Here is a 13285-nt window from a genome sequence, read left to right as displayed (position 1 = left end):
TTTGTAGTCTATGAATTACATATTTCGGGGAGCCTATAAATAAAGCATTGCCATAGTCAATCCGAGCGCCAATCAGTGCCTAGACCACCATTCTTCTGGCTGAGAATGGTAAAATAGTTCAAACCTTCCTCAGGGTCCTTAGCAGAGCAAAAGCGGTTCCTGCTATTCTATTCGCATGTTGGGCCATTGAGAGAAAAGGGTCAAGCCATACCCCTAAGCTTTTAATAAGACATTTAGGGGGTGGGAGGGTAGGCACCCCGCTCAGTAGGCTGGAATTGACAGGGGGAATTTTATTTCCAAAAAACATAACTTCCGTTTTGTCATTGTTGAGCTTTAATTTACTTTCAGACATCCAGGATGCAACTGCTTTCATACAAGGACCTAGTGCTGAACCCATATCTGGGTGGGCCTTGGAGAAGGAAACTATCAGTTGCGTATCATCTGCATATGATACTAGATTCAGCCCGAAAGGCTCAACTATACTTGCTAATGGCTGCATATAAATGTTGAAAAGTAATGGACTTAAGGCCGAGCCCTGTGGAACACCAGAGCTATTGAAGGTGCTCCCAGAGATATACTCTCTATCGAGTACCTGAGATGACCTCCCATATAAAAAAGAGCAAATCCAGTCTAACGCGGTTCCGGCAATTCCACAACCTCGCAATCTATCTATGAGGATTTTTAGGTCAACTGTATCGAAAGCCGCACTTAGATCAAGGAGGATAATCGCAGTTTCCAAACCTTGATCCATCCTTTTCCTTGCTTCTTCTGTAATGGCAATCAGTGCGGTTTCTGTGCCATGTTTGGGTCTAAAACCCATCTGGGTAGGGTGCATAAGTTTATTTTCTTCCAAGAGCGTGGATAATTGAGAGTGTACATGTTTCTCTGCAAGTTTGGCAATTAGAGGCAGTAATGAAATTGGTCTATAGTTGCTCAGAGTCTTAGGATCTAAATTTTTTTTCTTCAGGAGCGGCTTGATAATGGCTTGTTTCCAGTGATCGGGTACAATGCCATCACTCAATGAGGTGTTAATGAGCTTCTTTATTGTCGGCCCTAATGATGAAATTCCCAAGGATAGGATCCTGGGGGGGGCAGGATCTAGTGGGGAGCCAGATTTCGTTGAGCTCAGTAGGTTGCTAACTCTATCCAAACTAATAGGAGTAAAGTTTGTAAAAAGAGTTACCTCCCCAATCTCTTGGCTCATCTTCTTCTGATCTTTACTAGGGGGATTGGGGAAGGTTTGATAAATATTCTGAATTTTATTTAGAAAAAAACTAGCCAGATCTTCTACATGTTGTTGAGGGAAGTCCTTAATTTCTGCTTCTTCCCTTGGATGAATCAGATCTTTTAGGGCATTAAAGATCTCCTTAGGTGAATTAACTGCTGCTTCGATTTTTCCTGCGTAATAGGTCGCCTGAGTTTTTTAAATTTCCAAATGATATTCTCGAACCAGATTTTTATAGGCTCTTTTCATGGATTCATCTTGGGTACATCTCCAACTCCTCTCTTGCTTCCTACACTCTCTTTTCTTCTCTAATAAGCAAGCATTGTACCATGGAGCCGACTTCTTACGAAGGGTACTTTTGGACGAGGCGATAGGTATGATCTCCTCTAGGCTGTCCTCTATCCATTTATTAACAGAGTGCGAAAAATCTGTTATGTTATTTGTATTTATACTTCCTGGTCTATTTTTCTCCAAGGCGGAGATGAAATCTGAGGATTTTAATCTGTGCCATTTCCTTCTGCGTGGGGGTACCCCCATGTGGGTGATCCTAGAGTGAGTGAAAAGTACTGTGCACCATCATTAAATGTACTGTGCACCATCATTATCTAAACATAATGAAGGATTATGAACACCCCTCCCATTCACTTTATCCTTATTACAGTTTTAGGGACTCTGGAGAAATATCCTCTAGTATACGTTCCACCTTGTCAAGTATAATAGCAGCATTTGGAGAGTTGGGCATTTGCCATCTCATATGTTCGGTATTGTAAACGTTTTCAACTCCCTAGATGATTTTGCTTTACCCAGATCTTTAAAATACAAGACCACTAACACTACAGTGGTTGCTTCAGGGATATACTAGCCTCCAGTCATTTACAGTAATGCCATGTTCATTTACTGGACAGCAAGTGCCAAACTACAGATGTAAAATGAAAACTTTTAAAACTATTACTGTTTAAAAATGTTTTGGAAGACAAAAGGAGCACGAAGATCGGGAAATGAAGGTGAGGGAGGGTGACAGCTTACAAGCATGAAGTCTACGGCCAGGTCTCCTGACCGAGCCTGCTGTTTTTTTCACATTGAGAATGCTGTTGTGCAAACTGGCATGCCAAGAGAATTCGTATCTCAGCCTCCTCTGACGGGCATTTGCTTTTTTGCCCTGGTGTCCAGCAGCACTAGGTGTTACCAGTAGACCCCAGGGACTCTGGAGCCTGGAGTTCCCTGCATTTCATGTTGCTCTTCTTAGCCGCAATATAATAACTCCCTCGGAGCAGCAAGCTGCAGCTTCTTTTGAACTGGAATTGATGTATGGCAGAGCTAGGTGTGGCCAGCAGATGCTGCTGACTTCGGAGCCTGGAGTCCCAGGTCTGTTTCACCTGCTCTTCTATGCCCTAATATGATCAGCCAATATGGTCATTCTCCTCAACTTTGTTCTTCCCTGCTGAAAGTTACAACCAGCATTCCATTTTCCTGTTAACGCTGTCTCAAACTCACCTTATGGGATATTAAAAATGTGTTTCCTGCCTTCCTTGTGTTTGTGCTGCGCACCACTTAGTAATCAGAGAAACTTGTGGAGGATTTAGGGGTGCAGTCCACAGTTACATAGGAGTTCACAAAGTCTGCCAACGACACCCAGTAACATTGACTAGTGACAGCTTTGGAACCTGGGCCTTTGGTTCTAATCCTGGCTTTGACAATCCTATCATTCTGGGCAAATCACTTAATCTTAAGGTTCCTAAAATTGTTAAAAAAAAAGTATGAGATGTATTGCACGGAATGTGTGAAATGTAAATTCGGATATGTGAATATGTTCTTGATTTATACAATCTTGTATTGTCTCCTAACCTCCCACCAACATATAATATAAAGCTATCCATTGGTTGCTAGCTAGGTTTTGAGCTGTATAAACATCTGTGTTTACATGCCTTTGTGGCGTACTGCATAAGCAAAATAATACTTTTTCGGGATCGTATATCAGTCCCACAATGCACAAGGGTTTGCTTTTTTCTTTTTAACATTGCTTTTTTTTTACATTGCTGTTTCTTTCCTAATTGAAGTGACAACCTATTATTTTGCAATAATGATTAAGTTAGAGTGTAACTACTTGTGTCATGCAGTATCTGAATTCCAAACTATCTACCACCTCTTTGAGTGTGTCTTTATAGTTACAGCTGCAACCCACAGAGAGTATTGAGTACTAAGGGAGTACTTTACTTATCTAATTGTAATGCAACAGGACCTGGGGCAACATGCCTAAACAACTTAATAACACCACAAATGTTGTTCCATAACTATCGAGTTCCCCAGGAGCAAGATACATGGCATCAAACTTTGCATTGTCTTCACTAAATAACAAGTACTGCCACTTTTCTTAAAACATTTGTATGAAAGATAAAACTAAATCCTACATGAATAGTAGTGGAGTGAAGTGTGAAAAGTTTTTCCATGTGGAGAAACAAAGGCAAAAATAACAACTTTTGTTCCTGTTAGAATTCCCATGTTAATGGTGTTATGTGACAAACGTTCCTTCTTCAATGAGGATAGCATTGCTAAAATTAAAAATGAAATTGAAGGCAACTATAATGAAAGATCTGCAATTTCATTCAGCAATACGTGCATGACTAGAGAGTCAGTTAGAAACCGCTTCATCAAATTGGAACATTTTGATTAGATTACAACTCCTTAACTTAACTCAGAATCCCTAAAGTTGGTTCATCCTTCCAGTTCTCCAGGCGTTGCTGTCCCTACAAAATGGATAAAATCATTACTAACTAAGGTGTTCACCAATATTTTCAACAGCTCTCATACATGTAGTCTTGTCCTGAAACTCTCGAAACAAGCTTTGGCAAAGCCACTACTAAAAAACCCACCTTAAAAGCTATAGAGTTTAGCAACGACAGGCCTAGATTGCTACCCCAGTTTCTGGGTAAGACACTAGACTAGAAAAAATCTTAATGGCTAATTACATAAATATGTGAAACTGAATTTTCTCCTGGACCACTTTGAATCCAGTTTCTGTCCTGGACCAATCACAGAGCTTGTGGTCTTATCTGCCTTAGATGATCTGAGAAAAGAAGCTAATACAGATGAGGTCGGAATTCTGGTCCTATTACACATCTGCTGATAATATCGACCATTGTACAATGATTTCAAGACTACACAACAGATGTATCACACTAATCACTCTAAAATGGTTAACCTCCTTCTTGGAAGACAGACACCAATCCATTGTTCTTCCTCCATTCACCGCCAGTCCTTGATTGCTCAGGTGTGAACTCAGGACTCTCTTATATCCACTGTTGTGTAATATTTAAATGCTCCCCTTGGCATTGACTCTTCATGTGATTAGTGCATGTTATATATACAGATGACACCCAAATCATCTTCAGTATGACAGATCAAAATCACTCCATAAAACCTCCTGGTTTATGTCTAAACGACTGCCTGCTCTGTAGTAGATGGTGGATATCCAAGAACATTTTTAAAGTTAATTCATCAAAGCGTAAATTACTGCTCACCTCGGAAGAATCACATGTATCTGAGTTCCTTAACTGTCCCTGTGAAATGGGCATCTGCCCTACTCTTACAAGATAAGTGCATAGTCTGGGTATCAATATTTACAACAACCTCTCGGTGAAAGAGCAAGCAGCAAAAGTCACCAGACCTGCTACTGGCAGTTGAAAAGCAGAAAAACCCTCTTGTTTTTTCGATGACCAATTTCACATCCCTGTTATGAACACTCTTGTCCAGATTAGATGATGGAAATGCAGTCTCTCTTTCCTCCTAGAACACCATAATATGCCAAATGCATTTGGTTCAGAATAGAGTTGTACATCTTATAATAAAATCTCCAAGAAATGGCCATATTATCCCAGTGCTCCAGCAGCTCCACTGGCTGCTCGGAAGGTAAATGATTATCTTCAAACCATTGCTAATGCTACAAAGAGCACACTATCTTCCAGTCCCAGAATTTCGTGCTAAAAGATTTTCATGGCATTTCTCATTCTGGATTCTTCCCATATACCCAAAACCAGAACTGTGAGGTTCTGGAACAGTGGCTTTTCCATAGTAGCAGTGAAATTCTTGAACACTCTTCGAGTTCATCCTCACGACAAATCCAATCTCTCTCGGTGTAAAAAGTGTCTGAAGGCTTGTCAGTTTAATCAGTAGGTGCACTGCCTTTTCCTTATTTGGGCTTTTGCTTTACTGCTAGAACGATTTTGAGAATGTGACGCTTCATAAGTAACATGCCATAGACCATAATAACACAAACACTCTAGCGAAGATGCAAGGGAAGAGTGCCATAAATGGATGGCTTTTCTAAATTCGATTTGACCTCCACTTTTGGGAAATGTATGTACCACCAACATGGAAGGTTAGTTAGATAACTATTTGTCCACCATCCTTTAGCAGTCGTTTTCTGCATCGTTTTTTATAATTCTCTGGGTTTTAATTGTTCTCACTTTTTCTTTGTTTCTGTCCTGGGGTTAACGTATACCAGTTAGGGAAATGTATGACCGTAGAACCTAAAAGCATACCCTGTAGTTCTCTCCTGCAGGACTATGATAAAAACTTATCTGGTCCTTGAGACACTCACAACTATATTCCTAATTTACAGGTGTTCGCTGCTGAACTGTGAGGCTGTTCTGGAGTTGCTGACCCTGAAGCTGCAGAACTCCAGCACCAGCATACAAATGGTGAGACATCTTCAGCCCTGCAGATGATGTTATTGAAGTCAGCCAGCCATTATGGTTATTCCCAGCAGCTGTTTATTTTTTAACCAAAAGGAAGGTTTCTGCTAAGGACTCCAGTGTTGCAAGGCTGGCTTCCACATTTGATGTGTAAGCAGTGCTGAAAGAAAGGCAGGAACATCAGCTGTATACTAGAGCAGTGGTACTTAACCGGACATCCGTGGACCCCGGGGTTCCACAAAGCTTGCTCAGGGGGTCCTCAACTGTTTGCAAAATTAAATAATATTAGGAGATTCAGCAAATATTTGTACACAAAAGAGCAAACTGTAAAACAGTCTGTGAAGGAGTTTGAAGTTGGATGCTAAAAACAAATACATTGGTATCCTTTGCTTGATTCTCTGGAGCAGCAAACATAATGCAGTGTGGCCACTTAGTGGCCTCACTGAAGCAATGGTACTCGTTCACAAAAAATGAAGCATGCGGTCAGAGCCAAAAAAAGTCAAAGGTCCTGATTTAGATTGTCAGAGAGGGCATCTGTCATCCCTCGGTCTGCCCACCTGATTTACAGGCTTGTGGACCTTAAGTACTGTCTGCAGTAAGTCAGCAGCAGAGACTACTCCGACTCCGTCGCTGACGGCCAAATGGGAAACAGGCTGTTGAAGGGATTACATATGTAACACTGTCCCCACGATTTAGAGTAGATGGTTTTACGTTTTTTTGCTGCAACTGGTGGTGAGGGAAAACATAAATAAAATAATGCCCCACCCCACCCCTAAGGAGACAACGCCTCTGGTGGGATGGTCATTAGTTACTCCTTTTTTTATAAACAAAATCCTGATTTGGGATTGGGTTTAAAAAAAAAAGCAAAACCATGTTAAAAGTTTGACGTGCGGCCATCATGTTTGATGTAGTCGTCTTTCAAATTTTTAACACGTTGACAGGAATCGCAGGGATGGCTCTTCTTGCCAATGACTAGAGATGTCTGCAAGGTCGGCAGGCATCTCTAGATGTGGAATACAGGTACTCTCTCCGGGCAATGGAGTGTTTTACTACATTGCGTTGCCCTGACTGAGTAAATACCATACTTCACACTCTATATCAGGCCCAAGGTGAGTCTATCATCACTTCATCTTTTATAAGTAAAACCTATTGTGATCAACTCCAACCTTTCCATTGAAATAAAATGTTCGATTTTCTTTATTTTGTTTGAAATTAAATAATTTCATACTTCATGTATTTGTTTGAGCTGCACTTGTTTGTGTAATTCTGTGTATTTTTTGTGGTTCAAATTGTAGACATTTCTTAGGCTGTGGACCCCGGCTTCCTCGTATAGCTTGCCAGGGCCTGGCACCTGGTAAATTTAATTCTAGGTTAGAGTGATAAAGGTCATGATTAAAATTCAAGCCTCCTTTTCAGATTGATGTGTCTAACATATTTGTGCAGCGTATTATAATCATTTTGTGATGCTTTGGTGCACAATGCCATCTGAGTCTCAGGCACTAAACTCCTTTAATCGGGTTGTGAACATGTCTGGATGGACATTGTGATCTTAGGAGATCAGCCAGTTCTGCTCTACTCTCAGCAGCTGTGAAAGTGGTGAGTTGTGGTGACTACCAACACAAATGTGTCTTTCCTCCCTGCAGAGATCTATGAGTGGCATCTCATCCCTCATGTGTTCAGACCTTATGTCCCATGAACACATGTTCTCCGTTACCCGAACACATCTGCAGCAGCTGAGTGAAGGGAGCCCAGGTCCTGTGGCAAATAGGGCTACGAAGGTAAGCATGTACTTTCCATGATTGAGTGTTGTGTGTTCTGTGTGTGAGCAGCTAGTTTTGTGTATCTCTGCCTGCATTGGGTGCTTGCATCTTTAAGACATAACAAACATAGCTCATGGGTTATTTTTTCTTACTCCTACTTGATGGGTTTATCCTCCTGGAATGTCTTCCCTTTCTACCCCATGTACAAACTAATTTTGTACCACCTAGAAGAATTACAGCCATTTCCCACCCTTAGTTCCATTATACATTTAATCATCGCTCCTTTTCAACTCAGGTTACTTATTCTTCCTGCATTTCACCCAATATTTACCTGTTGTGTAACAGGGTATTTCCTTGCACCCTATTAAAGTGAGCTACTATCCTTCAGCACTGCCTTACCACAACCAGATCACCTACAAAATTCCCTAAATCACCCTTTACATTATCAGGTTCACTGTTGTTCTTTAAAGTGCAACTGTTTATGAACAGATGCTTTTATCAGTTGACATGTTAGTTGCAAGAAAGTAAGTTCTGTTTCAAAATGTAAATGTTGTTAGAGTTACTCTCCAGTAATGTCGATCAGTTAATGTTAAAGGTGTCATAGTTGGACTCTCGCTCCCTAGTGAGACTGCTGGTTTAGGGGAGACAGCACTTTTGTTTGTAGCCGACTGAGTCACTCCAACAACAAGTCGCAACTGTCGACCCTACCCTCCCAGCTCACAAGCAGTACGTCACCAAAACTCAGACACTAAAGGTGATTTCTAGCTGCCTTACAGATGGACTCAAGATTAGACCTCTCAGGGAAGTCATGGTGGAACAGAAATTACCCTTTTCTCTTGTTAGCAACAAGTCTCATTCACACGGAGGCAATGAAGGAGATCGAGGAGAGTTTTCAAAATACGTATTGAAAAGACTGCAATCTATTATAAAATGCTTGTGCTGCAATGATTAGGATAATGAACAGTAGTAAAAGTAGAATGGTGACGATGAGAGTTGTGAATATTAAAAAAAAACACCATCTTAAAATAAACATTAGATATAAAATTCCTAACCAAGAAAGCCTACTCTCTACCCTAACGAGAGCTGGGTGTGATAAATCTAATCTATCAGTACCACGTCCATGAGAAGCGGCCCCCAACACTTGTTACCTTAGAATGAGGTCTTTAAGTCAGACTCCATGGTGACACAAAGGCTGAGTCCTGCAGCAAGGTGACGTGCAGCATAGATGGCATCTGGCAGGAACCCTTCTAACAACCTTGTCCGTATGAGGTGTATTTATACAGATCATGTAGGATCTCTGACTCAGGTATGTTCCTAAACAACTGAAAATGTGGCAGACTTTTGTGAGCAATTGCATAAACAATCCCTGACAAGTGCGCATGATGTTCCTATCATGCGTAAGTGAGAAAGGGACATGGTGACAATACCTACGTGTATCACTGATAGAAACGTCAATAATGACACCTTCTCAGAATGGCATTGATAATGAAAATCAAAACATTTCTAACAAAAAGTAAGCAGTGATAAAAGCCGAAAGAAATAATAAAATAAGTGGAATAAAACAGAGCATACTAAGTAGGTAAAAATAAACTAGGTGACTGGAGCAACAGGCCTGCAAGCCAATGGCTAAGCTGACTCCTGTGTCCCACTCTGGGACTAAAATTAAATCACCACAATGGGAAGTAGAGGATGGTAGGTGCTTTGTGAAGTTTGCCATCCTGCTGTATATGTCAAACCCAAAGACTTTGAAAGGGAAACATGAAGAAGTCCAGGTAATCCTTGGAATGCTCAACAATAGGGAAGTTGACATTCAACAAAGTGTTACTTGAAGAGATGAGTATTCAGCTTTTTTCTGGAAGTGGAGAGGGGTTGGAGCCTAAGAAATGTGAACCAGGATAGAGTTCCACATCCTAGATGATTTATATTGTATTTTATTTAGGAGTCCGCTTACACCAAAGCTTTCCTGGCACTACTGAGAAACAGAACAAAAGCAAAAATGTAGAAGATGTATCCACTTAAACACTGGTTAAAAAGAAAAGTTTTGAGACTTTTCTGGAATAGGTGGAGAGGAACGGGGGCTCACAAGGTGTATGGGAAGTTTGATCTACATTTTGGTGGTGGCCACTGAGACAACCTTAAGTCTGAAATTGACATATCTGGTTCTAGGGTTAAGGAAAACAAATTGGTTGGATGATGAAAAGATGTGTGAGGGACAATGCGAGGGGAAGTTATCTTTCAACAAGCATTGGCAAAGCCAATAGGTCGCACCTATGAAAACTGTTGTCTTTGGCAATGTTTTGTAGCCATGCTGTACAGCAGCGTGTATGCTTTACAGTACGGCTAAAACTAACTTTAAAAAGCGCTATGATGCAGCCAAGGCTAATGCGCCTTTTATTTTATTTTTTAGTGCATGAATACTGAATGTGTAAAAAAAATCACCCCCACATTTTTTGGACTGATGCTGATGGTTTTTCAGCTCTGAGAGTGCACTGAGGCCTTCTAACCAGACCCCAGTGCCAGTGTTCTAACCCCTCACAAAATTTATGTTGAATAGGCCATACCTAATTGGCAAGGTACTGACTTACTTATAAGTTCCTAGTATATGGTATGCAGGGTATGAAGGGCATGTGGGGCAGCGTGTCCAGCCAAGGGCCGCAGCACTGATTGTGCCACCCTAGTGTAACAAGCACAAAAAGGCTCTCGTTCTTCCACTGCAGACTGAAAGGGCAGTGTCTACAATACTAGTTAGACTCTGCCATTTAAAAAAATGGCAAAGCCACCACTTCCCTTTAGAATATATGTAAGTCCCCTTATGACAGGCCTATAGAGCCCTATTGCAGGGAGCTGTATATTATTAAGTAGGACCTATATTCTTATATATGTCTTAGCAGCAACACCTCTAAATGTGCTGTTTTGCTGTGGAAAAGTTAGTAGTTCCCTTGGCTAGCACAGGGTTACCGGCTGGCATCCCAGCCTGGCTAACTTCTGAATTGGACTTCCTAACTCAGTACAGTGAGGTATCAAATTAATGGTGATATTAAACTCGACCTGATGCCCAGGTAAAATTTCATGTCACTATCAAGGTAATGGAACTTTTAGAAAGTTGCCACTCTGTGACCCAACTGGTCCAATGGCCTCACATGGACACTGGCAAACAGACAGCTTTCTGTTCACATAGAAAGTAGTGTGAACAACTCCCAGGCTTAGGAATAATAGACATCCACGAAAGAGGTGCTACTTCCCCTTAGCAGGAAGCCACTCAGTGTGGCTTCCCAAAAGGGGAGCTTCAAATGGGAAGCTGCCTTTGGTAAGCAAATGGCGATATCACTCCTGAGAAGCTCCCCTTTGTTCAAGTAGACAGGCTGGAGACTGGGCCAGAGAAGGAAGTGCCCAAACCGGTTTTCCCATAAGTGTGTTGCCCACAGTTTCTCACAGCTGTTGGGTGGACTACCAAGCTCCTTACAGTTGCTCAACAAGGTTTCTAAGAATTCATAAAAATATAATCTGTTTTTATCAATTGGTGTCCTGGTCCTTTCCTGTTTTGTGACTATTCTATTGTCTGACAGTCTTAAATGCTTTACACAAGTTCCTTTGGGCAAGACTGCTTGGAAGTAATAGCTACCCAGGGTTGAGCTTAAGGTTGTTCAAACAAGCCTGACTGGACCCAAGACAGTTTTTGCAGGTGTAATCCACAATGAGGCCCCACAACCACATCACACAATACACCTAGATCTTCACAGGGTTCATCATAGTCCTGTTGTTTACTAATGTTATTTTTAACCATGCTGCACAGCAGCTATGTAACTGTACACATAATTGCATGCAGCACATGCGCTCTTGCAGGTGAGACCTAAAAAGGAGGGAACTTTGGAGTGGATGATACGATGTACATCTGTCATAGCTTTGTCAGTTACTCCTTTGCTGATGAGAAGCCAGTGAAGGGTGAGGTGATATGCTCAAGTTGCTTCAGCTTTTTATTGAGTCTGGCAGTGTCATTTTGAACGAATTGGAGATGCTGAAGTAGCTTGTTAGGCAGATTCAGATTTAGTGCATTTCTGTGGGCCTTTGAATGATTGCCCGAACAATGTTTTTGTGGTGCTGTGGGCTGATGTAGGGGAGAATTTTCCTAAGATGTTTCATTTGCAGAAACATGAGGAGGCAACCTTGGATATTTGAGTTTTAAGTGACCGGTAGTCATCAGTGTAGATACCCCTGTGGTGTAGAAAGCAGTCCAGAGGGATGTGGGTGTTCTTGTTTATCAGGACATCCATCTTGATGGGATTTAGTTCTAGAAAAATTAGAGGTCATCTTTTTTTTATTGATTTGAGAACAGAAGAAAAGAAAATACTTGGCTGAGGCATACCGGTGAATCCATAGGCTCCACCACTTTGAAAATAAGTTGTGTCATCACTGTATGTGTAAAAATGTACCACCATGGAATGAAGGGTTTATCTAACTGCAGCTTGTATATATTAAATAAAAGCAGAGACTGTCCTGAGCCGTGTAAGACATTGTATTCGATATTTTTTGTTCTGATTTGTGAGAGTGAATGAGTATGGTATAGGTCCTGTTAGAAAAAATATTCTATTAATTTCAGGGTGAGATTGTCCAAGCAAATTTCATTAAGTCTAATAGAGAAGTATGTGGATGGTGTGCATAGAAGGAGGAGGCTTGCCATCTTTTCTTTTGCTCATTTTCTTAATTTTAGCCTGGTGAAGCCAGTGTTCTGCGCTGTGCGTTGTCCCCTGAAGGTCTTGATCTTGTCTCCAGGTACACTGAGTAATTGGCATTGAATGCCTTGCACATGAAGCAGTGCGTCTTGAATCTGATGAAGGCTCACAGAAGCAGCTGAGTTTTTGAAGCGCCTGTGTAGTTCTGCTATATTTACAAAGACCTTTGATAAGACAGGCTACTGCACATGGCATACTTTTCAGATTAGACAGGCAGGCCTCTAGAACGCCATCCACAGAGCATGTCCTCCTTAATACTCAGACTATAGATGCATTAGATTTCTTTCTTCAACTAGGCTCCTTGCATTTCCACTGACACCGCCCCTTTACTCCCTTGTATTATGTTTCCCTAAACTAGTGTAAACCACTACCGAGGCTCACACATTAGGAGCTGTCACTTGTCCCCACTGTCGGTTCTGCAGCATCCACTCACCCACACCCCCAAAGCAAATACCAACAACTCCCTCAACACCCATGCCAAACACACCTCACACAAGCACCAACAGTGCCTACACCACCAGCTTACACCACATGCCACAACAGACCAGCACTCTGATGCATGCTTCTCAACATATGATCTCTTAGCAAACACACAACCAAAATATGGGACCTGCTCTTTATCACGTCCTCTTCATCACAGAGACCTGGCTCAACCCCATACCAGCTTCAACCATCGCCACGGCAATCCCAGCAGGCTATGAGATCGCTTGATAGGACCGCCTTCACAAGCCAGGAGGATGACTCGCTATCACCTACCAGGAATCCTTCAAATGCATAACATCCACAAAGGACGCCATCCCATTCATGGAACACCTGCACGTCAAGCTGTAAATCTCTAAAAACTTTACCCGGAACTGAACTCTTGCCTACTGACCACCT

General features: G+C 41.6%; 1 protein-coding gene across 1 annotated transcript in view; it reads left to right on the top strand.

Annotated features, from left to right (window-relative positions):
• The window catches only part of TEPSIN (TEPSIN adaptor related protein complex 4 accessory protein), a 206207-nt gene that overhangs the window by 155633 nt on the left and 37289 nt on the right, over nt 1–13285 (top strand). The window contains exons 11-12 of the mRNA XM_069199756.1: nt 5844–5922; nt 7560–7694. Coding sequence (XP_069055857.1) covers nt 5844–5922; nt 7560–7694 — 214 coding nt within the window. The remainder of the gene's footprint in view (nt 1–5843; nt 5923–7559; nt 7695–13285) is intronic.

Source organism: Pleurodeles waltl, chromosome 7 (assembly GCF_031143425.1).
Source record: "Pleurodeles waltl isolate 20211129_DDA chromosome 7, aPleWal1.hap1.20221129, whole genome shotgun sequence".
NCBI classification, from domain to species: domain Eukaryota; kingdom Metazoa; phylum Chordata; class Amphibia; order Caudata; family Salamandridae; genus Pleurodeles; species Pleurodeles waltl.
Note: the sequence above shows the minus strand (reverse complement) of the source record. Positions and strands in the feature narration are given on the sequence as shown.